This window comes from Geotrypetes seraphini, chromosome 7 (genome assembly GCF_902459505.1).
Source record: "Geotrypetes seraphini chromosome 7, aGeoSer1.1, whole genome shotgun sequence".
In the NCBI taxonomy this organism is placed as follows: Eukaryota; Metazoa; Chordata; class Amphibia; order Gymnophiona; family Dermophiidae; genus Geotrypetes; species Geotrypetes seraphini.
This window is the reverse complement of record NC_047090.1, coordinates 154,402,404-154,430,316: the sequence shown is the minus strand read 5'-3', so window position 1 is coordinate 154,430,316 and position 27,913 is coordinate 154,402,404. Positions and strand designations below refer to the sequence as shown.

Below are 27,913 nucleotides of genomic sequence, written 5' to 3'. Positions count from 1 at the left end.
GCACTATCCTATGGGCTTGCATTCACTTGTGAATACAAGCCCATGGAAGAGGAAGAGGGGAGGGAGTAAATTAGACTAGAAGAGTGCTTAGATTTCTTCCTACTGGTTAAAAGCCTTTTAGTTTTTATCCTGTTAGGCTTACTTCTACCTGAAAGTAATAGTCAGGATCAGTAAACTGCGGTTCTGAGTAAGAAAAGAGGTTCGAACATTGTGAGTTATTAAAAAAAAAAAAAAAAGTACCACATTCCTAAACTAAAGTTTAACTTTATATACCGAGTCATCATTCTGAGAAAGCTCGACTCGGTGTACAGTAATTAGATAAAGATGAAAAAAAAATTACAATGATTAAATAAAAACTAGAGAAGGTAATGGGGAAGTTTTTTAAAAAAATTACTTTCCAAAATGTTTAGTGAATAGAAGAGTTTTTAGAGATTTACGGAATTCTAGCGGGCTATGGGCAACACCGTCCTAAGAACTCTCTCGCTGTTCCCCCTCCCTCTTCGCAACAACTGGCCAGTTTAAAGAGGCGGGAGCAGGGCAACGCTCCCGCCGTGTGATTGACTGCAGGCACTACCAACGTCATCTGGGTCATGGTTGAAAGGAGAACCCGAGGTGGGCGGGCGGAAAAAAAAAAAAAAAAAAAGCTTGTTTGGCGCGCTTCTTGTCAGTAGTGGGTGTGGGCCGGCTGAGGCCCGTGTGGCCGTAGACCTTGATCTCTCCAGCCTCCAAGAATGCCGAAGAGATCGTACCCCTTCGGGGACGTGGCTCCGTCACAGCTAAAGACGCGCGTGGGCCTCAAGGAGCTCTGCGAGGGCGTCTTTGGGGAGATGTACAAGCGCGAGGTCTTCGGTGAGTTCCCGCCCTTACCTCGCGCTCTGCTTCTTTCTCCTCACGTCAGCCGTTGGCTTCTCTCCTCGGGCAAACGTCGCCGGGGGTTCCTCGGGTGCTGCGCGTGGGAAGTGGCTGGATCTCGAGCGCTGCCCTACCCCCTCCCCGTCTTCCTGCTTCGCCCTTCTGAATTCGCGTTATTCCATGTGTACTGCCCCTCCCCCTTTTTCTATAGTATACATCAGGTTATGTGGCAACATGCGCATTTGTCCTCCCTTTTTTTTCCTCTTCCTCTAGAGAAAACTAAGAGGTTGCTGTTCAGCGGCGCCCAGGCCTACATGGGCGGCATAGGGAGCGGAGCCCCTGCCCGAGGCGCTGCAGAGGTGGCGGGTGGCAGTGGTGGACTCGGACTCCTGCACGGACAGACTCGCATTGGCCGCGACGGCAAGTTACTGAGGGGCCCGCCTGCTCTTGGGAACTGTGAGTGCTGCTCTCGTGTCTCTGTAGTGCCATGCTGGCTGCTCGTACGCTGCACACTTGCAAACTTAAGGCGGGTTTTCTGGCTACAGCTGGCGTCGTTGAAGGAATAGGCTCTCAAACTGAACGTTGCTTGGGTGTAATTTTAGTGCTGCAACTGTCTTGTGTTTCCTGCAACCTCTTTGCTAACTGGTCCCCTGACTAGGTCTGTAAGTAATGCCTTAAAGCTTTAACAAAGCGAGAGAAAACTAGAGAATGCTTTTAGAAATACAGGTTTTCGTCAACTTTTTAAAAAAATCTCTGTGGAGCAATGCTTGTGACAAGAGTACCATAACATTCTTGACTTATCATTTATTGCTTAACAATGCTGAATGCTCCTTTGTACTTGTTATACAGACTACATACAAGACTATGAAGTCAGATTGGTAAATTGTGTTGGCTGTAACTTTTAATTCCAGATGTGCAAATACTAGAATATAAAGTGGATGCTTTTGCCATAATGAATAATGTTAGTACTGTATTGGCATGAAGTGTAGGTTTAAATACTTTAGTAATGTTGGACTCTATACTTTAGAACAGTAATAACAGACAGCAATGCTCTTTATCCCAGGACAAGCAGGCAGCATATTCTCTACATGTGGGTGATGTCATCCACGGAGCCCCATCGTGGACAGCTTTTCAAGCAAACTTGATTGAAGATCTCAAAGTTTGCTACTGCTGCACCACTAGAAGGCGCGTCTCCTCGTGGTCTTCAGTTCTTAGTTTTCTGCGGAGCCAGAAAGCCCTGTCTCTCTTCTCTGTGTTCTGAGTGCCTTTCTTGCACGTGGCTTCTTTATTTTCACTTTGGGAGTCGCTGTGCAGTGTTTTGTACTTTTTTTTCTCCACTCGTGTACTTTTTTATTTTTCGACTTTGGTGACCAGGGGCTCCAGGTTTGCCGTGGCCGCGGCCTTTCTTTTACCTTATGTCCTGGCCTCTTCCTGGGTTTAAGAAGTGCACGCAGTGCGGTCGGGTAGTTTCCATCACAGACCCGCACTGCTGGTGTATCTTGTGCCTGGATGCTGACCACCCTACGGACTTTGCCCTTGTTGCGCTACCCTCCAGCCTCGGGCTCTTCAGTGGCATCGGGCCAGAATTGTGGAGCTCTTCGTCATGGAGGCTGACCTCACTTCGGCCCCGGTCTTGACATTGGCCTCGAAGACCTCGGTCCCCGGCAAGTCTCCCTCGACCTCGAAGGCCTCGGCGACCCGGACCTCGGCTTCGGGTAAGTCTCCTCTTCCTCCTTCAAGTTCAGTTCAGTTGCAGAAGAAGCCACCCTCGGAGTCTCTGGCTGTCCAGGCGGTGAGTGTAGTCCTGCCGGCCTCGACGAAACCACCTTCTAAGACCTCTAAACGTGCCTCCACCATCAGGGAATACTCTTCCTTGAGGTCGCCTTTGGTGGAGTGCACGGCTGCACTTGTCAGTTCCAACTTGGTCTCGGTGCCCATGTTTGAGGATATGCTGAAGGCGATCATCTCCTCGCAGCTCTCTTCGGCTTTGGCTCAGCTTGCCCCGACCTCGACCACGCTCATTGTGGACCAGCCTGAGTGTCGCCCCGAGGTTTCTCGAGGCAAGGTACGTCGATCTCCTCTTCCTTTGAGGCATGCTTCTCCCGATGCCCGACCTCAGTCGCGGCACCGGTTGAGGCGTCTGTCTCCCTCGTCCCGGAGGCCTGCGAAGAAGCCCAGGGACTCTTCCCCGAGGCGGGGTAGGTCGCCGGGCCCTCGCACTACGGGGTCCTCAAGCTCTTGGACCTGACTTTATCCGACCCGAGCCTGCGACGTTAGATAGATTGTGAGCCTACCGGGACAGAGAGGGAAAATGTTTGAGTACCTGATTGTAAAAACCGCTTAGATAACCTTGATAGGCGGTATATAAAATCCTAATAAACTTGAAACACCGTGAGGCCCCGGTGTCGGGGGGGGGGGGGGGTTCTGCCTCTTTTTCCCGACGGTTGTCTTCGTTCTGGGGTTCTCCGGGACGACTTCATGAAGTCTCCTCCTCTGGGTTCTCTCCTCTGGGGACCTCTAAACGCAGGCTGTCGTCGACTCCCCCCCCCCCCCCCGTTCTTTTAGCAGGGCGTCCTCGACGTCCATGCTTGTCGACACTGATGTGCCGGCGCATTACTCCAGGGAGGCTTCCCCCTCCTTTTCTTCTGCCTTGCAGTCTCGCTCGGCCTCCCCCCCTTGAGGGGCAGTCCGAGAGCTGACCTTCCTCTTTCACCAGATTTGTGCAGGACATTTGGACCTCCAGTCTGATTCCCGGTATATCAAGGAAGATGGAACTTCCCCATCCTCCTAAGGCACAGGTGTCAAAGTCGGTCCTCGAGGGCCAGAATCCAGTCGGGTTTTCAGGATTTCCCCAATGAATCTGCATGAGATCTATTTGCATGCACTGCTTTCAATGCATATTCATTGGGGAAATCCAGAAAACCCGACTGGATTCCGGCCCTCGAGGAGGGACTTTGACACCCCTGTCCTAAGGAGTCCTTGCGGCTCCCCCTGAATCCGGTGTTGCAACAGACTTTTTTCAGGAACTTGGAGACTGCTTATGCTATACCGGCCATTCCATCTTAAATGGAGTCTCGGTACTGGACGGTCCCCTATAAGGGGTTTGAGAAGGCTCAGCTTTTTTGGTGGAGTCTTCCCTTAAGAAGTCTCACCCTTCCAAGATCTACATGGCTGTCCCGCTGGGTCGGGAAGACGGACTATGGATAAGTTTGGCAGATGCCTGTACCAAAATTCCATGATGGCTAACAGGGTCTTGAATTATAACTTTACTTTCACGTCCTATCTGAAGCAGTGCATTAAGTCTATGCCGTCCTTCCAGGATGATTTGCCAGTCTCTCGCCGTGCCGTTTCGCCGGCTTCTGGATATTCTTTTGCAGATTCGGCTTTATATGTTTCAGGCCTCCTATGATGCTTTTGAACTTTCTTCCAGGGTCTCTGCCTTTGCGGTGGCCATGCGTCGCCTGGCATGGCTTCGCATAGTAGATATGGACCCGAACCTGCAGGACCGGTTGGCGAATCTTCCATGCTTGGGTAACGAGCTGTTCAATGACTCCATCGAGGCCGCCACCAAACACCTCTCCGAACATGAGCGTTCCTTTGCCTCCTTGGTCCAGGCCAAGGCGAAGCCCGCTCTGCCCAAGTCGCTATCCACAGAAATCGACGACGGCGTTTTCTAGGCCTCCTCAGCGCCAACAGCAGCAGAGGGCTCCTAAGCCTCAGACCCCTGCAGCGGCCAAACCGGCGCTGTCCTTTTGATTGTCTCAGCGGGAGGGGGCTGGCCTCCTCCACCCTTGGCCCTTCTCTTCCTATTGGGGGCCGTCTCTGTGCCTTCTCTCACTGCTGGGCGCTGATCACAACGGACACTTGGGTCCTCTCTGTCGTCAGAGAGGGGTATTCCTGAACTTCAGGACATTGCCTCTGGACAGGCCCCCAGGGGAGTCTCTTTCGAACCGGGTGCAGCTCCCCCTGCTTCTTCAGGAGGCTCTGGCCCTTTTTCTCTTTCGAGCGGTGGAGGAGGTCCCCTTTTGTCAGCAGGGCTCCGGGTTTTATTCCAGGTACTTTCTGGTTCCTAAAAAGACCGGGGACCTCTGCCCTATCCTGGATCTTCGGAAGCTGAACAAGTTCCTGGTCAGGGAGCGGTTCCGTATGCGCTCTCTTCCCACTTTGTATCCTTTGATGGACGAGGGGGACTAGTTGTGTTCCCTTGACCTGAAGGAGGCCTACACACATGTTCCGATCCACCCGGCCTCCCGGAGGTTCCTTCGGTTTCAGGTGGGAGACCTTCGTCTACAATATCGGGTCCTCCCGTTCGGGCTCGCTTCGTCCCCACGGGTCTTCACGAAGTGCCTCGTGGTGGTGGTGGCAGCCTTGCGGTCGCGAAGACTTCAGGTTTTCCCGTACCTCGACGACTGGCTTATCAAAGCCCCGTCGAGGGAGGGGGTTATTTCAGCGACCCGTCAGACTATTATCTTCCTTCAGCATCTGGGCTTCGAGGTCAACTTCCCAAAGTTCCAGTTGTGCCCCTCTCAGTCCCTGCAGTTTATTGGGGCAGTGCTGGGCACGGTTCACCTCCGTTCGTTTCTGCCTCAGCCTCGGCAGGCTGCCCTCATTCAGCTCAGTCGGCTGGTTGCCCTGAGGGCTTTGGTCTCGGCTAAGCAAATGATGATCCTCTTGGGGCACATGGCCTCCACAGTCCATGTGACACCCTTTGCCAGACTGCACCTTCGCATCCCTCAGTGGACTCTGGTGTCTGAGTGGAGACATGATCGGGATCCCGCTTCTCAGCACATTGCGTTGACTCCCTCCTTGAAACATTTGCTCCGTTGGTGGACCAGCTCTTCCAGTCTTTCCAGTTGTTTGCTCTTTCTCTTGCCCCTGCCTCAAAAGGTTCTGACGATGGTTTCCTCTGCGTACGCCTGGGGGGCGCACCTCGACGGCCTTAGATTCAGGGTCTTTGGTCGAGTGCGGACCGTCGCTGCCACATCAATCTTCTGGAGCTCCGGCCATTTACAATGCCGTGGTGGCTTTTCATCATTTGCTTCAGGATCGGGTGGTCCTGGTGTGCACAGACAACCAGGTGGCGATGTATTACGTGAACAAACAAGGGGGTACTGTTTCCCTGTCTCTCTGCAGGGAAGCTCTTCGGCTTTGGGAGTGGGCTTACGCCACAACATCTTCCTTCGAGCGGTTTACATCCAGGGCGAACTGAACTGCCTGGCGGACCAGTTGAGTCACCTTCTTCAGCCGCACGAATGGTCGCTCCATTCCTTGACTCTGCGTCAGATGTTTGCTCGATGGGGGACTCCGCAGATAGATCTGTTTGCTTTGCCCCTCAATCACAAGTTGTCTCGCTTCTGCTCAAGGATTTACTCCCCGGATCGTCTCGAGGCGGATGCTTTCCTTCTGGATTGGACGGGCAGGTTCCTCTACGCGTTCCCTCCCTTTCCTCTGATTTTGAAAACACTCGTGCACCTCAAGTCAGTACGCGCCACCATGATTTTGATAGCTCCTCGGTGGCCCCAGCAGCCATGGTTCTCCCTGCTCCTCCAACTCAGTGTCAGGGAACCTCTACTTCTGCCTGTTTTTCCTTCTCTGCTGTCTCAGAGTTGGGGTTCGCTCCTGCATCCCAACCTGCCGTCTCTACACTTGACGGCTTGGTTCCTTTCCATCTGACTCCTTCCTTTGAGTTCTCTCAGTTGGTGCGAGATGTCCTGGAAGCTTCTCGGAAGGCTTCTACTAGGCTGTGTTATTCCCAGAAGTGGACTAGATTCGCCACGTGGTGTGCTTCCCACCACGTAGAGCAGGGGTGCCCACACTTTTTGGGCTTGCGAGCTACTTTTAAAATGACCAAGTCAAAATGATCTACCAACAATAAAAATGCTAAACATTTATTTATTTATATATATATATATATATATATATATATATATATACACATATACACACACACACACCGAGTGTACTTTGTATTTATGTTCAAATATGTTTTTTATTATACAGCAAATACAGAATACAAAAATACAAAGCCAACAATAACCAACAAACACAAGTAGCACAGAGAAAAAGACAACCTCCTCTACTCATACCAACCCACCCAACCTCCAGGACCCCCCCCCCCCTTTCAAAAGATTAACAGTACCGTTGGCAACCCATGATAAATGCAAAGGTACTCCCAGCCAAAGGAACTGGAGAGATTCGGACTATACAGCTCAAATGAAAATAAAATGCTGAATAAACTTGGAAGAGCCATGGGGTAAACTGGTCTTAGTCTCCTTGTGAATATTTTATCTTAAGGAGCCTTGTGGCCTTTTGCTTTTGCTCAGTATTGGACGCTGTCTGTTGTTTATTTTTCTCTTCTTGTCTTTCTCTTCTTCTTCTTCTGTTCTCTCTTTCTTTGCTTCTCTTCTGGGTGAGGGGGAAGGGATTTTGGATTCCCGGGATCACCAGAGTAAGACCTCAAAGAGCCCATACTCTTCTGACCCCCGGGAACCCAAAATCCCCTCCCCCCAGCACAGAAAGAGAGAACAGAAGAAGAAGAGAAAGATAAATAACAGACAAGTGTCTGATACTGAGCAAAAACAAAAGGCCACAAGGCTCCTTAAGATAAAATATTCACAAGGAGACTACGACCATGGGGTGATAAGGAAGCCAAATAAGCTCCCCAAATGAGCAAGTAACTCTAATGACGATGAGTATGACCCACTGCCTCTCATTTATATTTAAAATATATATTGTTTACCTTGCAAAACAGCATGAACATGTATAGCACAATACAATTTTGTACATTTTTGGCCATTACCTTACTCTGATGAAGACTTGGCCTGAATGGAATTAGCCAGTGTTGCTTAGTCCGGACAGTAGTTGCTGATAGCCAGCCTCAAACAGACTTCCAAATGATCATCAGTCATGGTGGAACGGTATTTGGACTTAATAATCTTTATGTGGGAAAAGGCTGACTCGCATAAATAAATTGAACCGAATAATGCAGTCAAGAAGGTAGCACATTTCTTCATGTTTGGGTACTTTTCCTCAGGGATTAAGTTCCAGAACTGTTCATGAGCCCTAGACTTCAGCTCAATGTCAGCCTGTAGTATGAAAATCTCCTCCTCCACTCCAGACAAATTCAGATGAAACAGCATTGCAATTTTTGATGCAAGTAAATCAACCTCAAATCTTGCCGAAATGGGTAGCACATAAATGTAGCAACTGGCTCGAGTAAAGCAAAGTCTTGAAAGCATCTGTCAAACTCTGAAAGACAATTGTCAATCTGCTGAGTGTAGCGGTCACTGTCGAGTTGCGCACAAGCCTTTTGCTGCATCTCCAGCTCTGATGCGAGGTTTTGAAAGTTTCCAAAATCATGGCGCTGCAGCTTTGAGACAGATGTTTCATCTTTCCTTTGAAAGCATTAACTGACCTGATCAATTTGATCATAGTTTTGTCTTTTCTTTGCAGCTCTACATTGAGATCATTCAACATGTTGGTCAGATCGGTTAAAAATGCCAAGTCTAGCAGCCACTGGTTGTCATTTAGTTGGTTGAATTCTGCATGTTGAGCGACTCCTTTATCTCCGGACATAGCTCTCAAAATCTCTGCAGGAATTTCCCCCTACTGAGCCATCTCACATCAGTGTGTAGTAACAATTCAAGATGGTCGCAGTCAGCTTCCTCCAGATGCGCATGGAACAGACGTCTTTGAAGAGATCTGGCTCGAATAGAACAGGCGATCTTCAATGCCACATCCATTATCTCCTTCATGTTTAGCATTTTTGCGCATAATGCTTGTTGGTGAATTATACAGTGGTAATTAAGGAAGTCAGGGAAAGCCTCATCCTCCCTGCACCTGGCAATAAATCCATTCAAGGAGCCAACCATTGCGGGAGCACCATCCGTGGTGATTGACACCAATTTGCAAACTGGGAGCTGAGTTTGCTCCATAAAGTTTTTGAAACACTGAAAAATGTCTTCTCCTCGCATGTGTCCCTTCAGTGGTAGTATTGTTAACAGCTCCTCTTTTGAAGTCATATCTTTGAACACCATTCGAATAAAAATGCACAACTGTGCTGTGTCGCTTAAGTCTGTTGACTCATCCAATTGCAGCGATAAACACTCACAATCCGCAATGTCCTTCCAAAGCTGCTGTGTCAAATCCTCGGCCATTATTTCACAATGCCGTGTAACTGTGTTTCTTGATAGCTGGAGAGCTTTGACTGCAGATAATATCTCTGGATTGTTTTTGAAGTCCTGAAACAATGAGTTAGCTGCTTCAATAAATACTTCTTTTATCATCTGTCCACCTTGGAAGGATTTCTTGTGTTTAATGATGGCATGACTCACCCTGAATGATGCATCAGTGGCTGCCTTTGCTTTTGAGGTTAGCTGTGAGAAAAATGAACACTGTCCGGACAACTGTGATTTCAGTTCCCTCACCTTTCTTTTTCTTAGCTCGCTTTTCGGTGGGTAGTCAGTGTCGTACTTTTTATGAATAGTCCGAAAGTGTCGTTCCACATTTCCTTTCTTTGGAGTAGCGATGGTAGATTGGCATATCAAACAAACACACTTTGAATATGACATTGTGAAAAAAAATCCTCCTCCCATTCTGAATGGAAGTAGTACATTTTTGGTTTCTTACTTGGTCCAGCTCCCCCACTCATTTTTAGACCCGTTCTTTAGTATAAATAAACTGGAAGCCGCTAACTAGGGGCAAGATTCTCAAAAGTTTAAAGCCGTAGCTAAACTATTTTCCCGCAGTTTAGCCTGTATGCAGTTTAACAGCAGATTATCAAAACAGATTATTTGGGTCTTTAGTGAGGTTACTATCAGTCTCCGACACTGATATGTGTGGTGGAGTTTTGTAGTAGCTTGAAATAGAATCAAGTGTGCTTTTAATATATACAGTGGTGCCTCGCATAACGGACGCCTCGCACAGCGAACGCTGCGCACAACGAACTTTATGTCTTGATTCGTACAACGAACTTCGTTTCACACAACGAAGTCGCCCGAGCTGCATCCTTCCGCGCAGGCACTGCGCTTAACTGCCCTCTCTCCGTCTGGCTCCCTCTTGCCCCCCCCCCGACTCCCCGACACGATCGGGGCAAGAGGGAGCCCAAGCCCTCTTGCCCCCCCGACTCCCCGACACGATCGGGGCAAGAGGGAGCTCAAGCCCTCTTGCCCCCCCGACTCCCCGACACGATCGGGGCAAGAGGGAGCCCAAGCCCTCTTGCCCCCCCGACTCCCCGACACGATCGGGGCAAGAGGGAGCCCAAGCCCTCTTGCCCCCCCGACTCCCCGACACGATCGGGCCAGGAGGGAGCCCAAGTCCTCCTGGCCACGGCGACCCCCTAACCCCACCCTGCACTACATTACGGGCAGGAGGGATCCCAGGCCCTCCTGCCCTCGACGCAAACCCCCCCTCCCCCCAAACGACCGCCCCCCCCCAAGAACCTCCGACCGCCCCCCAGCCGACCCGCGACCCCCCTGGCCGACCCCCACGACACCCCCAACCCCCTTCCCCGTACCTTTCTGTAGTTGGCCGGACAGATGGGAGCCAAACCCGCCTGTCCGGCAGGCAGCCAACGACGGAATGAGGCCGGATTGGCCCATCCGTCCCAAAGCTCCGCCTACTGGTGGGGCCTAAGGCGCCTGGGCCAATCAGAATAGGCCCGGGAGCATTAGGTCCCTCCTGGGGGCGGGGCCTGAGGCACATGGGCCCAACCCGACCATGTGCCTCAGGCCCTGCCCCCAGGAGGGACCTAAGGCTCCCGGGCCTATTCTGATTGGCCCAGGCGCCTTAGGCCCCACCAGTAGGCGGAGCTTTGGGACGGATGGGCCAATCCGGCCTCATTCCGTCGTTGGCTGCCTGCCGGACAGGCGGGTTTGGCTCCCGTCTGTCCGGCCAACTACAGAAAGGTACGGGGAAGGGGGTTGGGGGTGTCGTGGGGGTCGGCCAGGGGGGTCGCGGGTCGGCTGGGGGGGCGGTCGGAGGTTCTTGGGGGGGGCGGTCGTTGGGGGGAGGGGGGGTTTGCGTCGAGGGCAGGAGGGCCTGGGATCCCTCCTGCCCGTAATGTAGTGCAGGGTGGGGTTAGGGGGTCGCCGTGGCCAGGAGGACTTGGGCTCCCTCCTGGCCCGATATTGTCGGGGAGTTGGGGAATCGGCGGGGCAAGAGGGCTTGGGCTCCCTCTTGCCCCGGTCGTGTCGGGGAGTCGGGGGGGCAAGAGGGCTTGGGCTCCCTCTTGCCCCGATCGTGTCGGGGAGTCGGGGGGGCAAGAGGGCTTGGGCTCCCTCTTGCCCCGATCGTGTCGGGGAGTCGGGGGGCAAGAGGGCTTGGGCTCCCTCTTGCCCCGATCGTGTCGGGGAGTCGGGGGGGGGGGCAAGAGGGCTTGGGCTCCCTCTTGCCCCGATCGTGTCGGGGAGTCGGGGGGGCAAGAGGGCTTGGGCTCCCTCTTGCCCCGATCGTGTCGGGGAGTCGGGGGGCAAGAGGGCTTGGGCTCCCTCTTGCCCCGATCGTGTCGGGGAGTTGGGGGGGCAAGAGGGCTTGAGCTCCCTCTTGCCCCGATCGTGTCGGGGGTGCCAGGGACCACACGGAGTCACCCACCGTACCACCCGATTCGGGTAAGCGCAGGTATCGGTGGGTGGCTTATTTGCGGGGGGGTGCCTTATTTTACATTTTTTTCTAAAAAGGGGGGGGCTGTCTTATTTGATGGCCCTGCCTTATCATCGGGGAAACACGGTAGAAAAAAAAAAAAATGAACAGTTAAGTCCCAGTTTTTGCCGCTGAGACTCTGCCCTCTCTCACTGTAAAATTAGACTCTACTTAGTCTGTCTTTAAATTTAAAAAATGTGTGTTGTTTTAAAAAACAATTATGTTTTTAGATGTATCTAAATAAAAATAATAACCAAAAATGTATCTTTTTTTATGTCATCTTAGCATATTTTATGCTGCAGAACGAATTATTTTTTTTTACATGTATTCTTATGGGAAAACGCGTTTCACATAACGAACGTTTCGCATAACAAACTTGCTCCTGGAACCAATTAAGTTCGTTGTGTGAGGCACCACTTGTACTAAGGTTTTTCCAAGTTCTCCTAACTAGCTGATCAGGAAAAGGCAGCAAGAGATCCACAGCAAACTGGAGTGGATCCACAGACACACTGGAGAGAGAAATAAGGGGAAAAAAGCCCAGATAAAATTTGATATTAATTGTATTAGTGATTTCAAGACATCTATGCTTGATAACATGATTCTCAACTAATACAACCATTCATATCATTGTGTTTCGTCTATCTAAACACCAGTATTGGCTTAATTTATTAGTCATTACAAACACTAAAAAATAAGACAGTGTCTCTAATTAATTTTGGGCCCAAAAAACGCACTAGTTCTTATTTTCGGGGTAGGTCTTATTTTCGAGGAAACACAGTAGTATTCTTTGAATATATAACATTGAAGTTTGGACTTTTTTTTCCTATTTTCAACATTCATCTTCTACTAATTTACTGCATGATTTAGTCACCGCTCACTATCCAACATGAACATTTTGGATCACTTATTTCACACCTTGGATTATTCATTTATTTTAAACTTAATTTGGGTCTTTTTATCTTTTCTACAATTCATTTTAAGAGGGTCTTCTGTGTTTTAAGATCCCACCATGAGTGTATAATTTCCTCTTTTTTTTCTAGTCTAAGACTGTACTCATTTTTCTTTTGGGTCCGAACTACATGTTCCACCTGATTGCAGGTGTCATTTCAGACTGGCCTTATTATGTCCTGAAGCAACTCTTCCCAACTAGTGCTGCCCAATTCAAGAAAAAAAATTTGATTCTATTCAGCTTACTAAATTTATTTTTTGATTTGATTTTTCTGCCCAAGTGAGTGTTTTTTTTTTTCAAACATCCTGTTGGGTTTATTTTATAGCCTCTTCACCCCCTTTGCCCTCTCCTACCCACACTGGCACTGTGGTGTAAACAAAATTAATAAAAAAGACTTTTCCTCTCTCTGTAAAATCCTAGCTTACGTTTGCAGTCTAACACCACCTCTGGCAAGATACACATTTCAAATTTGACATATTGTAATCACAAAATAGAAAATGAAATTATTTTTTCTACCTTTTGTTGTCTGGTCATTATTCAGATCATGTTGGTCCCAGACTCTGGTTGTCGTCTGGTCATTATTCAGATCATGTTGGTCCCAGACTCTGGTTGTCTTCTGATAACTCACTTGCCAGAGTCTCCTGCCCATTTGTTGTTTTCTTCTTTCACCATGCTAACCATCCATCTTCCATCTCTGTCCAACCCTTCTGTTTTCCTTCCCTCCCCAGGAGGTCTGGCATCTTTCTTTTTTTTAGTCTCCCTCCACAGATCCACCTTTTCTTAACTACCCTTTCATCCAGCATCTCGCCTTCCTTCCTCACCACCCCAGGGTCCACCATCTCTCCCTTTCTCTTCCCAATTACCTTCCTATCCAGTATCTCTATTCCCCCTCCATACCATCCCTTGTGTCCAACTTCTTCCCTGTCTGTTCCTTCCCACCCTAAATCCCATTGTCCACCATCTCTCTCCCTCTCCTCTGTTTTAAAGACCCATTATTTCTTTTCCCCAAAGTCTGGCTTATGCATGTCTCTTTGAACCCCCTTCTCTCCCTCCCTCCCTCCATGTACTTCTACACCAGGGCCCCCCCCGAAGGCCTGACCCCCCACCGAAGGTTGACTCCCCCCCTGAAGGCCTGCACTACCCCTTGAAGGACAGCATTCCCCCCTCCCGAAAGCCTGTCCTCCCCACATCCATTTACCTAATTCCAGCAGGGAGCAGTCTGCAGAGAGGATCGCTGGTACTTTAGTGATCTTTGCAGGTTGCCATAGGCCTCAGGAGCTGTCTTCCCTCTGCCCCAATCCTGTCTCTGACTCAGAGGAGGGGCAGGACCATGGCAGAGGGAAGACAGCTCCTGAGGCCTATGGCAACCTGCAAGAATTGCTAAAGTACCATCTGCCACCGGCCGTCTCCCATTCATCCTCTTTGGAGATCCCCACAGGAACAAGGAAATTAAATTAATAGAATATTTAGGCACAGGAAAACAAAGAAATACAGAAGAAACATACCTCCAAGAACTGCCCCATGTGTCACAATGCTCGTTAGTGGAACCGAATAAAAGATACTTCAGTGTAGAGGGGAAGATGGGTCATAGTTCAAGGGGAAGGGGGCCAAAAGGGAAAAAGTTCTAGTGGAACCTATACAAGCACAATGGATTTAGAAGGGGGCAGCGGTCCGCCCCGGGTGCACGGCTTGGAGGGTTGCACAGCCAGCCAGGTCTGGGTCATCCTGCCCTTCCTTTCCCCTGGTCCGCGCTCGGGGCTCGCGCCTGCCTGGTCCTGCGCCGCCGCTCGAATGGTGCTGTCAACTCTCGCGAGTCGCACGATAACCAGCACCATTTGGGGGGCGGCATAGGACCAGGCAGGTGCGAGCCCCGAGCGCAGACCAAGGAAAAGGAAGGGCAGGAGGACCCGGATGGCCGTGCACCTGGGGCGGACCGCCCCCCCTCCCCCGGTACGCCACTGATTGGGAAGCCGATTTTTGGGGTTTTAAAATTGTTTATCGGGCAGCACTAGGCCTCGGCTCTTACCTCAATCAACAGGCCTTCTGTTTCTTGTGGTGCGCTGAGCTCTATCCCTCACCGACCTTCACCCCACCCTGCCAGCACTCTGATTGGCCGGCGTTCTTCAAGAGGCAGGCCAGTCAGGAGGGGAAAAAGAGAAGGGAAGAAGGGAACCCGCTCTGGGGTCGCCTGAGCGAATGACCTGTCGATCGCGATCGACGTATTGGACACCCCTGACGTAGAGCCTCTGCCTCCTTGTCCTCAGTCCTAGATTATTTTCTTCATTTGTCTAGGTCTGGCCTCAAGACGAATTGTATTAGTCCATGCGATTGCTGCCTTTCATCGGCAGCTTGATGGGAAATCGCTTGCAGTCCACCCGCTGGTTTCTCGCTTCATGAGGGGCCTCTTGAATGTCCATCCTCCTCTCAAGCCTTCCCCTGTGGTTTGGAATCTGAATGTGGTTCTCGCTCAACTGATGAAGCCTCCTTTTGAACCCATTGATAAGGTTCCTCTGAAGAAGTTCCTTACTTGGAAAGTGGTGTTCCTGATTGCTCTCGGGTCTGCTCGCAGAGTCGGTGAGCTATAGGCTCTAATTGCGGACCCACCTTTTACTGTCTTTCATCAAAACAAGGTGGTCATGCGTACTCATTCTAGGTTCTTGCCTAAGGTAGTTTTGGAATTCCACCTTAATCAGTCTATTGTCCTTCCGGTGTTTTTTCCTAAGCCCCATTCTCATCCGGGAGAGGTGGTGCTTCATACTCTTGACTGTAAGAGGGCGTTGGCTTTTTATCTCTAACGGACCCAGTCTTACCAGAAGGTTGTTCAACTTTTCTTGTCCTTTGATCCTAATCGGTTGGGGCGTCCTGTCTCCAAGCGCACCTTGTCAAACTGGTTGGCTGCTTGTATTTCCTTCTGCTATGGTCAGGCTGGTCTCTCGCTGCACGGTCGGGTCATGGAGCATAAAGTCTGAGTGATGGCAGCGTCTGTCGCTTTCCTCAGGTCCACGCCTTTTGAGGAGATCTGCAAGGCCACCACTTGGTCTTTGGTTCATACTTTCACCTCTCACTACTGTCTGGATGTTTTTTCCAGACGCAACAGCTAGTTTGGCCAATCGGTTTTGCGTAATCTGTTCTCCTAAATTGCCAACTCTCCCTCCGTCCCCTTTGGTTAGCTTGGAGGTCACCCACATGTAGAAAATATGCTGCCTGCTTGTCCTGGGATAAAGCACAGTTACTTACCGTAATAGGTGTTAGCCAGGGACAGCAGGCAGATATTCTCGCAACCCTCCCACCTCCCCGGGCTGGCTTCTTTGCTAGCTATCTGAACTGAAGACCACGAGGAGGAGACGCGCCCTCTAGTGGAGCGGGAAGGCACACGCATGCGTGGTGCAGCACTAGCAAACTTTGAGATCTTCAATCAAGTTTGCTTGAAAAGCTGTCCATGACGGGGCTCCGTGGATGATGTCACCCACATGTAGAGAATATCTGCCTGCTGTCCCTGGATAACGCCTGTTATGGTAAGTAACTGTGCTTTAAGTTGCATAAAATCTGTTTATAAAGCTTATTAAATTAGTGCTGTTGCTGCTTAAAAGTTTATGAAAAACAAATCATTAGATACGACGGTCATTTCATAAATAATGCACACTATTTTTAAAATTTACATGTTTTATTTATTTATTTATTTATTTATTTCAAGTATTTCTTTACAGTCCTTCAATATAGTCTCCCTGCTTTGCAATGATCGAGTCTCAACGTCCGGGAAGCTTCATTATTCCATCCAAGACACTGTTTTTTTAGTTGCCAAATGGTTCAGGTACCAGTGGAAGAAAGCTCTTCCAGAGATGCAAAACGATGTCCATGCATAGGTTGTTTCAACTTTGGAAAAAGGTCAAAGTCTGGTGGACTCATGTCTGGACTGTAGGGAGCATGAGGTAACACCTCCTAGCTGTATTTGCGTAGTTTTTCAATGACGAGTAGAGAGCTGTATCTTCTCCACAACCAAAAAATTTTCGATGAGCTTAATCAGAAGTCAAACAAATGACGATCTTTTGCTTATGATCATGAAGGCATCATCATCACAAAGTTCCATGTGGCAGCAGTGTTAACAGCAGTGTATTAGCGTGATTTTTCACAAAACATGCGCAGAAAAATGCACAAAATAGACCTCAGTTGTTCTTGGCTGAGCCACTCATTTGTCACAACAACGCTTGCCTGTACATAGGAAATGTCATTGACAAACTACACGAATACGGCTTCAAGCTCCCTACAGTCCAGGCATGAGACCACCAGACTTTGACCTTTTTCCAATGGTGAAACAACCTATGGGTAGACATTGTTTTGCATCTCTGGAAGAGCTTTCTTCCGCCGGTACCTGAGCCATTTGGCAACTGAACTAAAACGGTGTCTTGGATGGAATAATTTAATCTAATCTTCTATTTGTGCGTCGCTCACACCTATGCGGCTCAAGGCGACTGTAAAGAGAGGTTAGAGGGGAGAGAAAGAGGAGGGAGAGAGGGGAGGTGGATAGGTAAGAGGGAGAGGAAGGGTAGAGTAAAAGAGGAGAGAGTAGGAAGTGAGGAAGCTCCCCAGATGTTGGGACTCGGTCATTGCAAAGCGGGGCGACTATATTGAAGGACTGTAAAGAAATACTTGAAAAAAAATAAAAACATGTAAATTAAAAAAAAAAGTGTGCAGCATTTATGAAATGACCCTCGTATAAAGACAACAGAAAGAAACAAATGGGAAACTTTTTGCTTTTTGGCTGTTTTCACATTTTTGTAATGTGTTCTTAATGAACTATTCTTCCACTGCAAGTGGATATAGGCCCTTTAAGTTAACCCCTCAAAGTGATTGGTCCAAAAGTTGCCACATGCTTGGTCCAAAAGTTGCCACATGCTTGTCACTTATGCTACTCCAGCCTTACGCTGCTAACTCTGTTTATATGTACCATATGTACAATTGAGATGTGAATTGTTCTTGCCAGAACATAGCTGCTAATAATCTGGCATTCAGTTTGTCTTGTTTGTTTCCATAGCTGTTTTACCAGTTGGCGTTTCCAAAGCTTGCAGTTCCTGTATACGATCAGTTGGTGAAAAAGAAGCATGCAGTCAATGTGAAAGATTTGTGTGTCAGAATTGCAGAAAACTCTGCAGCTGCTGTAATAGAAGCACTTGTTCCTTTTGTTCAGTTGAGTAAGTGTCCAAATTTTTAAAGTTTGCATCATTGTATAGCACTACTAGACATATGCAGCACTGTACACGTTATATACAGGTACTTTCACTGTCCCCAATGGACTAACAAATCTGTACCTGAAAATAGAGGGTTAAGAGACTTGCTCAGGGTCACAAGGAGCTGCAGTAGGACCTGAAAACAACTCCCCAGGATCTGGTCCACTGCACTTCTTCACATACACTGTTCTCTAAACATGGTGAGCAAACTTGATACATTTCAGTGGCCATAAATATAACAAATGTTTAATAGATTATCCCAGGACAAGCAGGCAGCATATTCTCAACATGTGGGGTGATGTCATCCATGGAGCCCCAAAGTGGACAACCTTGCAAGCAGACTTGCTTGTAGAATCTTCAAAGAGTTTGAGTGCTGCACTGCGCATGCGCGAGTGCCTTCCCGCGGAACGTAGGTCGTGCGTCTCCTGTGGGGTACCTCGGTTTTCAGTTTTCCACGGAGCCAGAAGCACCTGTTTTCTCAGCTTTTCCGATTTTTGAGTTGCCTTCTCGTACCGCGGCTTTCTCTTTTTATTTATTTTGTTCCTTTTCTAGTCGCTATGCGTCGCGTATCTTTTTTTTTTTGTTTGTTTTTTAAATTTTATATTTTTTCCCATCGGTTTCAGTCCGGCGGGGCTTGGGCTCAGGCCTTGCCGCCGGCCCTCGTTTGTTTGCGGCCGTGTCTTTTCCTATGTCCCGGCCTCTTACCAGGTTCAAGAAGTGTAGCCAATGTAATCAGGCTATTTCTCTCACTGACCCCCATCATTGGTGTATCAAGTGCTCGGGGCCTGAACATTGTTCCGAGTGTTCCCCGTGCTGTGCTATTCTTCAAAAATGAGCTCTCTGGAGGTGTCGTGCCAAGATCCTCGAGCTCTTTGGTCCTATGGGGCAGTCTGCAGAAAAGACCTCGGCCTCTGCCTCGACCCCTGTTGCGGCTTCATCCTCCAAGTCCTCAACCTCGAGCAAGTCGCCCTTGTCCTCGAAGGCCTCGTCTGCTGTGCCTCTAAAGATCTCGACCTCAGGCAAGTCTCCTCTTTCCTCCGCAGGTACGTACCTAAGAAGCCTCCAGCTGAATCTCAGGCAATCCAGGCAACAAGTGCAGTCGTGCTGGCCTCTACGAGACCTCCTCCTAAGCATGCCTCCAAACATAGAGAATACTCATCTTCGAGGTTGCCCTCAATGGAGCGCACTGCTGCACCTTCCAGACCAGAGTCATTGGTCTCGGTGCTTGTTTTCCAGGATATACTTCAAGCCATACTGACCACACAGCTTACCACTGTTTTGGCCAAGCTTGCCCCTGCCTCAACCCTGCTTTCTGCGAGCCAGCCTGAGCATTCTGTCGAGGCACCTCGAGCAAAACCTCATCGGTCTCGACCATTGTCCTCCAGTGACTCCTCGCCTCGTCCTTCCCGGCCTGAGTCTCCAGCTACTCACCCTGTTTGAGACGTGGGGGACGAGCCTCGTTCGAGGTCTCACTCGAAACACTCCTCGTCCTCGAGGCACCTCGCTTCAAAGAAGACTAAAGAGTTTCCTTGGAAGAGTACAGAGTCTCCTATGCCTCGTTCGTCGAGGCCCATCGAAATCCCTTCCCAGGCATAGGTCTCGAACTCCGAAGCTTTCAACGCCTTGTGCTTCTCCACCTCGAGGCACATCAAGGTCCCAGATTCCTCTCTCGAGACCATGTAGGAGGGATCCTCCTTCGCCTGTCTCTACGAGGCTCTCATTTCCTCATACTCCTGGGACTTCTCCATTGAGGCTTCTTAAACGTAAGCACTCTCTCACTCCGCCTATATCACACAGCGGAGCTTCTTCCGTGACTCTTATGTTGGATACAGACATTCCTTCTCAGTACTCCAGGGAGGCTTCTCCATCTTACTCAGCGGCGCCTAGGTCTCGCTCCACTTCTCCTGAGGAGTCTTTGGCTTCAAAATCCACATCTTTTTCAAGATTCATTTTTGATATGAGTAAGGCTCTTCAGATTGATTTTCAATCTGAGTCTAAGTATACTCATGAATATTCGGCTGAAATGGAATTGCCTCATCTGCCAAAGGATACTATGAGATTACCTATGAATCCTGTTTTGAAACAAACTTTTCTCAGGAATCTTGAAACTCCTTATTCAAGTCCAGCTATCCCCTCTAAAATGGAATCTAATTACTGCACGGTTCCTTGTAAAGGGTTTGAGATGCCGCAATTGTCTCACCAATCCTTAGTGGTGGAATCATCTCTTTAAAAAATCTAACCCCACCAAGTTTTATGCTGCTGTTCTTCCAGACAGAGAGGGCCGCGCGATGGATAAATTTGGATGCCATCTTTATCAGAATTCCATGATGGCAAACAGGATCTTGAATTACAACTTCATGTTCACATCCTATCTAAAGTACTGCATTAAGACCATGCCCTACTTCTTTCCTGATCTGGCTGAACACCGATTGCCTGCGTTCCAACAACTTCAGCAGACCTTCTCTCGAATACATCTTCATGCTTCAAGCCACTTATGCCTTTGAAATGTCATCTCGGGTCACTGCTTTTGCTGTAGCAATGCATCGTCTGGCTTGTCTATGCATTGTAGACATGAACCCTAACTTGCAAGATCGTCTATCCAATTTACCGTGCCAAGGTAATGAGCTTTTGACAACTCCATTGAGGCTGCCACTAAGCGTCTCTCAGAGCATGAGGTCCTTTGCCTCTTTGATTTGACCTAAGGCGGCACCTCCACATTGATATCCACAGAAATCCACTCCAGCTTTCTCCAGGTCTCTACCTAGGAAACAGCCACAGCAGCAGCGTCAACAAAAACCCCAGATTCCTGCTGCAGCTAAGCCAGCACAGTCTTTTTGACAATCTAAGTCTGAGCATAACGTCCACCTATATCCATCAGACTTCTCTTCTTCCCATAGGAGGTCGGCTCCATCATTTTTACCAAAATGGGAGCAGATTACATCAGACCTCTGGGTTCTCGCCATCATTCGGGAGGGTTACTCACTTCAATTTCTTAAAGTTCCACCAGATCTCCCTCCAAGAGTTTCCTTCCAGCATGTCACAACTTCTCCTTCTTCGGGAAGCTCAGGCTCTTCTTCGCCTCCGAGCTGTTGCGGAAGTTCCCTTGACCCAATGGGACACGGGCTTTTATTCCCATTATTTTCTAGTCCCAAAGAAGACGGGAGATTTGCGACCTATCGTGGACCTCGGAGCTCTCAACAAATTTCTTGTCAAAAGAAAAGTTTTGCATGCTCTCTCTTCCAACACTGTATCCCCTGATGGATCAAGGTGATTGGTTATGCTCTCTAGATCTCAAGGAGGCTTATACTTGTATCCCAATTCATCCAGCCTCTCGCAGATTCCTGAGATTTCGGGTGGGGAATTTCCATCTTCAGTGCCGGGTCCTTCCTTTCGGCCTTGCCTCATCTCCAAGACTCTTCACGAAGTGCCTGGTGGTGGTGGCTGCAGCCCTGCGGACGCAGGGCCTTCAAGTCTTTCCATACCTGGAGGACTGGCTCATCAAAGCATCGTCTCAAGAGGTTATTGTAGCAACCCAACGGACTATTATGTTTCTCCAAAGTCTGGGGTTCGAAATCAATTTTCCAAAGTTCCAGTTATGTCCTTCTCAAACACTACAGTTTATTGGAGCCATACTGGACGCTGTTCAACTTGGAGCATTCCTGCCTCAGTCACGTCAGGATACTCTCATTCACCTTTGGCAACAAGTGTCTTCCCTCAAGTCAATCTCTGCAAGCCAAATGATGGTGGTACTCGGTCACATGGCTTCTACAGTTCACGCGACTCCTTTTGCCAGACTTCACCTCAGAATCCCTCAGTGAACCCTGGCATCTCAGTGGCAGCAAGCTTGCGACCCACTCTCTCAACACATTACAGTAACTCCTTCTTTGAGACAATCTCTCCACTGGTGGATGCTCTCTATCAATCTTTAACAGAGGTTTGCTATTTCACATGCCCCCTCATCAAAAGATTCTCATGACAGATTCTTCAACCTACACTTGGGGGGGCTCATCTCGATGGTGTCCGTACTCAAGGCCATTGATCCAGCATGGATCGTCAATGTTGCATCAATCTGTTGGAACTCAGAGTGATCTTCAATGCTCTCAAAGCTTTTCAGCATCTTCTTCATTCGCACAGACAACCAAGTCGCCATGTATTATGTCAACAAGTAGGGAGGAACAGGATCTCTCTCTTTTTGTCAAGAAGCTTTGAAGCTTTGGAATTGGGCAATCCTTCATAATACCTTCGTCAGAGCTGTCTACATCCAAGGGCAGCAAAACTGTCTGGCGGACAAATTGAGGAGTCTTCTACAACCTCACGAAGGACACTCAATTTCTCGCCTCTACATCACATTTTTGCTCAATGGACACTCAATTCCTCACCTCTACATCACATTTTTGCTCGCCTCTGTGTCTTCCCAGAACAAGCTGCCTCAGTTCTGCTCTTGGATATACTCTTCTCATCGCCTCGTGGCAGATGCTTTCCTTCTGGAATGGACGAATCAGTTTCTCTGTGTTCCTGCCATTGCCTCTGATTCTCAAGACTCTTGTCAAACTAAGACAGAGCACGCCACCATGATTCTGATAGCTCCTCGGTGGCCCAGACAACCATGGTACTCCCTTCTACTTCAACTCAGCACCAGGGAACCTCTGCTTTTACCAGTATTTCCTTCTCTGCTTAGGAGACTCTACTTCATCCCAACTTGCAGTCTCTACACTTAACAGCCTAACTGCCACTCTACAGTTCTCTCACTCTGTACAGGACATTCTAGAGCAGGGGTGTCCAACCTGCGGCCCCGTGAAGTATTTTGTGCTGCCCCCGGGTGTTTACCATCTTGCCGGCTCCCTCCTCTGTCTTGCTGGAGCGTTTTCACGTTTGTGCGGCCCCAGAAACATTTTTTTTGGGGCCAATGTGGCCCAGGGAAGCAAAAAGGTGGGACATCCCTGTTCTAGAGGCTTCCAAGAATCCGTCCACTAGACAGTGTTACACCCAGAAATAGACTAGATTTTCTACTTGGTGTACTACTCATCACAAGGAGCTGCAATCTACCTCCTTGTCTTCAATTTTAGATTACCTGCTGCACTTATCTCACTCTGGCCTCAAATCCACATCTATTAGAGTCCATCTGAATTTAATTGCTGCTTTTCATCAGCCTATCGAAGGGAAACCCCTTTCTGCTCATCATGTGGTTTCCAGATTTATGAAAGGACTTTCCAATATCAAACCACCTCTCAAGCCGCCTCCAGTGGTTTAGGATTTCAATCTTGTTCTTAATCAATTGATGAAGCCTCCATTCAAACCAATAGATTCGGTTCAGTTGAAATATCTCACTTGGAAAGTGGTTTTTCTCATTGCGCTCATCTCTGCTAGACAAGTCAGTGAGCTACAAGCTTTAGTGGCAGATCAACCTTTTACAGTATTCCATCATGACAAGGTGGTCCTCCGTACTCATCCAAAATTCTTACCTAAAGTGGTTTCAGAATTTCATCTCATTCAATCCATTGTTCTTCCAGTGTTTTTTTTCCAAAGCCTCATTCTCATCCTGGAGATACAGCTCTTCATACTCTGGACTGTAAGCGTGCTTTGGCTTTCTACTTGCAAAGGACTAAGCCACAGAGATCTTCTCAACTTTTTGTCTCCTTTGATCCAAACAAGTTGGGACATCCAGTTTCCAAGCGCACCATCTCCAACTGGTTGGCTGCTTGCATTTCTCTTTGCTATGCTCAGGCTGGACTACATCTAGAGGGTCGAGTCACAGCCCATAAAGTTAGAGCCATGGCAGCATCTGTAGTTTTCCTTAGATCTACTCCTATTGAGGAAATCTGCAAAACTGCCACTTGGTCCTGGGTTCATACATTCACCTCTCATTATTGTCTGGATTCTTTTTCCAGATGGGATGGCCACTTTGGCCAGGCAGTATTACAGAATTTATTCTCCTGAATTGCCAACACTCCCACCATCCCATTCTGATTTGCTTGGAGGTTACCCATATGTTGAGAATATGCTGCCTGCTTGCCCTGGGATAAAGCACAGTTACTTAACGTAACAGGTGTTATCCAGGGACAGCAGGCAGCTATTCTCACAACCCACCCACCTCCCCTGGTTGGCTTCTTAGCTAGCTCTCTGAACTGAGGAGACGCATGCCCTATGCTGGGCTGGAAGGCACTCGCGCATGTGCGGTGCAGCAGTCACAAACTTTCTAAAAATTCTTTAAGCAAGTCTGCTTGTGAAGCTGTCGGCATTGGGGCTCTGTGGATGACGTCACCCATATGTTGAGAATATCTACCTGCTGTCCCTGGATAACACCTGTTACGGTAAGTAACTGTGCTTTTGCAGCAAGACAAAATTACTGAAGTCATGATAGAATGCATTTGGTGTTACAATCGATGACCTCTAGGTTTAAAGTGATGTGATGATTTTGTGCTTCTCATGACTTTTTTCCAATTGCATATTTTGCACTGAATGGTTCTGTTTCTAAACAAAATAGAGGCAACCTGAATAAATACAATACAGCGTGTGGAGTGTATGGTACAGTGGTTTGAGCTACAGCCTTAGCACCCTGATGTGGTGGATTCAAATACCTTGCTGCTTCTTGTGACCCTGGTCAAGTCACGTATTTCCCCATTGCCCCAGGTACATTAGATAGAATGTGAGCCCATCGGGACAGGGGAAAAATGCTTTGAGTACCTGAATTTAAACTACTTAGACCAGGGATCTCAAAGTCCCTTCTTGAGGGCCACAATCCAGTCAGTTTTCAGAATTTCCCCAATGAATATGCATTGAAAGTAGTGCATGCACATAGATCTCATGCATATTCATTGGGGAAAACCCGACTGGATTGCGGCCCTCAAGGAGCGACTTTGAGACCTCTGACTTAGACTAAGTGGTATGTAAATACTAAAAATAAAATAAATAAAAAATACTTTAAGGAACAAATTGTATCCAGCAGCTATATTGCCCATGTAAAATACTAACTCTGCCTTCCTTAACCAATTGACCAACTTTAATTCAGCATCAGCTGCTTGAACACAGCTAGATTCCAGCCAGCCATGTTGTAGGAGTGAAGTAGTCACCACACATTTTCAAGTTAAAAAGCTATTTCTAAAGCTGAGATTTCACCAAACTAGAAGGAGCATTAAGGAAGAGTCTTGGAACAGTGGTGAATCTTCCCCAAGAGTGGCATGCTGTGGCAACATACCTGGGAAGTAGCAAAATATCCCAAGAACTGCAGGCCAGCTTAGTCTCGGCTAAGTTGGTGTTGATTCCACAGTAAGACTGGGCAAAATGGGATTAATGGGAGAGTAGCAAGCTAGAACCGGTTGATATCTAAAAGTAACATTAATGCTTATTTCACAAACTTCCAAAATATACCTGGATGATTCTTTCTACCTCCCCCCCCCCATTTTTTTTCTTTTTTTTACTAATGTTCTATCTACAGATAAGTCAAAAGTGGAACTCTTTGGACAACAGGTCCCACTATGTTTAGCTACATACATGCATGCATACCCTTTTCATGAAGAGTGACCCAAAGCGGTTTACAATAAAGGCAGTCTCTGTTTTACAAACATCTGACTTAATGTCGGATTCGTACAAAATCAAATCTAATTTTGTTTCTCATAAGCCATTTAGGTGTAAAGGTTTGGATTGGCCTAACCTGTCCTGGCTTGATCCATTAGAGATGCTCTGGCAGGACCTAAAACAAGCAGGTTCTCTTAGGTTTATGTGCATGGATTAAAGCTACTCTGCAAAGGGTGGGCTAAGATTGCTAAAGAAGAATGTGTAAAACTGATGTTTAATTATAGAAGACAACACAAAGTAATACCCAATTATAGAAACAATATACAATACAAACAGCAATCTGTATAGATACTTTAATTGCATCAAATTTTTGTATCTAAAAACATACCGTATATACTCGAATATAAAATGAGAACCTTCCCCTCCCCCCCCAAAAAAAGAGGAAAAAAGGTTGACTGAATATTTCAAGTGCAGTGCCCTGCCAGGCTCTGCACCCAGCCCCCTCCCTCCCCTGCTGGTCTCTGTACCCTGTCTCCCCTCCCTCCCGATGCCTTACAAGCCTCCACCAGGTCTAACATAAGTCCTGGTGGGCCAGGACAGGAGGGATTTCTCCCATCTCCTGCTCCAGCCAACTTTTAACAATTTTTATCTCCCTCCCGCCACCCCCCTTAACTGCCCCCCATGTATCTTTTAAATCCCTTGTGGGCCGGGACAGGAGTGATTCCTTCAGTTTCCTGTTCCTGCTGACTTTAGACAACTTTTATCTCGCTCCTGCATGCTCCGCATACCTGTTAAGTTCCTGGTGGTCCAGTGGTGAACCATGGCAGGAGCAATCTTCCTTCGCTCCTGCCCACGCAGAGCCACTTGCTAATTGATTACTGCGAGTTCACGGGACTGCGAGAACTCCTGGAAACCAATTAGCAAGTGGCTCTGCATGGGCAGGAGCGAAGGAAGGTCGCTTATACTGTGGTTCACCACTGGACCATCAGCAACTTAACAGGTAGGCGGAGGGTGCGGGAGCAAGATAAGTTGTCTAAAGTTGGCTGGGACAGGAGACTGAAGAATCTCTCCTGTCCCGACCCATCCCTGGTCCACCAGGGATTTAAAAGATACGTTGGAGGGGGAGGAGGTAGAGAAATTATTAAACTTGGCTGGGGCAGGAGACGAGAGGGATCACTTCTGTCCCAGCCCACCACTGGACTACCAGGTCTTACTGCAGACCCAGCAAAGGCCTGCAACTGGTTTGGGAAGGGTGGCGGTTCAGTGCTGACCCAAATATAAAAGTGGCCCAAAAATCTGTGTATATATTTGCCAGAATCCATAAATCATGCTGAGAAAAATTCCATCAGTCTATAATGAATCTGATTGGAAATACTAAATATTAAAAACCTGACTCATATTTTGGTGTAATACCTGCTTCAGGATCTTCTACAATCTAGGTGTGATGAGATTGTCAAGGCAGTAGATCAATTAGCAACAAAAAATATAAATGGCCTTTAAAACGAGAACTAAAGCATAAAAAGTGTATATTAAATACTTTACCACAAGTCACATTGAGTTAGCTATTTAAACATGTAAATAGTTTCTGGAAATTAAACAAAAATTGATTAAATACACATAATAAAATTAAAAATGGATACAAAAAACTAGTTTAAATTAAACTGCTTTCAATTATAAGAAACATTTGATTGCAATTACTGCTGCTGAAGGTGGTGCAATCAGTTAAGTTGGATTTCCCACTTGGATAATATGGATGTTAACTTCCCCTCCCTTCCTGCCACCCTTTTTCAAAAGTTTAGCATGTTTTTTAGCGCCAGCTATGGTGGTAACAGCTCCAATGCTCATAGGAATTCGTTGAGCGTCAGATTTGTTACCGCTGCGGCAAGCGCTAAAAATGCAATACACTTTATTAAAAAGGGGGGATTATTTGATCAGGTTCTTTGGCTAGGTTTTTTAAGATCAGAAACTATTCAGTGTGATGCAATAACGGGGGAAATCAGGAAGGGGGGGAGCAAAAACTTTCATATCACTTTATTTTTCTATAAGATATGAAGCATGGAATTGTTTATTTCTAGTTGTGTAAAAATATTTTTTTCTTTCCTTGCCAGTGAGAGGTTATTGTGCTACAACTGCACTATGTATGAAATATAAAAGGATCATCTGAAACAGGCTGCTGCACTGGACTATGCTGATGTAGTGTCTGTCTTTTTTTTTTTTTTTTTTTTAAGTACTATGTTAGTGATTGTATGTGTATATATTGATTCTTTTATGTTTGACTTTTTAAAATTGTATTGTGAAAATTTAAATAAAACTTTTGTACAAAAAATTTGAATTCCATTTCTTGATTTCAAGTCTCTTCCATACTGCCCTTAAGAGAGGTGCGGCTGGGTATATGTGGTTGTATATATTAAAGTTTGTATTCGGCCCCCTAACAAGCTCAAATTTCAAGCAGTTATCTGGGGCAATGAGACTTGCCTCCTGCAATTACCAACTACTCCTTAGCAAACTAGAAAATGTTCAAACTATTCCTTAAGTACTTCTTAATATCTTAACAATGTGTACTTCTTATCATAACAATTCTTATGTAATCCGCCTTGAACCGCAAGGTGAAGGCGGAATAGAAATCACTAATGTAATGTAATATTCCAGTGCAATAGGTGTGTCATGCTGAATGCTAAGGTATTCTCCCCATGCTTGTGAGCTGTGCAGAAGGAATCCACTCCAACCTTTCAGT

At 47.6% G+C, this 27,913-nt stretch overlaps 1 protein-coding gene across 1 annotated transcript; it reads left to right on the top strand.

Moving 5' to 3' along the window:
* Positions 1-616: 616 nt before the first annotated feature.
* SIVA1 (SIVA1 apoptosis inducing factor) lies at positions 617-27,488 on the top strand. The gene is made up of 4 exons (XM_033952459.1): positions 617-849; positions 1,126-1,308; positions 17,472-17,628; positions 27,288-27,488. The coding sequence occupies exons 1-4, from the start codon at positions 732-734 to the stop codon at positions 27,328-27,330; spliced, it is 501 nt and encodes a 166-aa protein (XP_033808350.1). The 5' UTR covers positions 617-731; the 3' UTR covers positions 27,331-27,488.
* Positions 27,489-27,913: the final 425 nt, after the last annotated feature.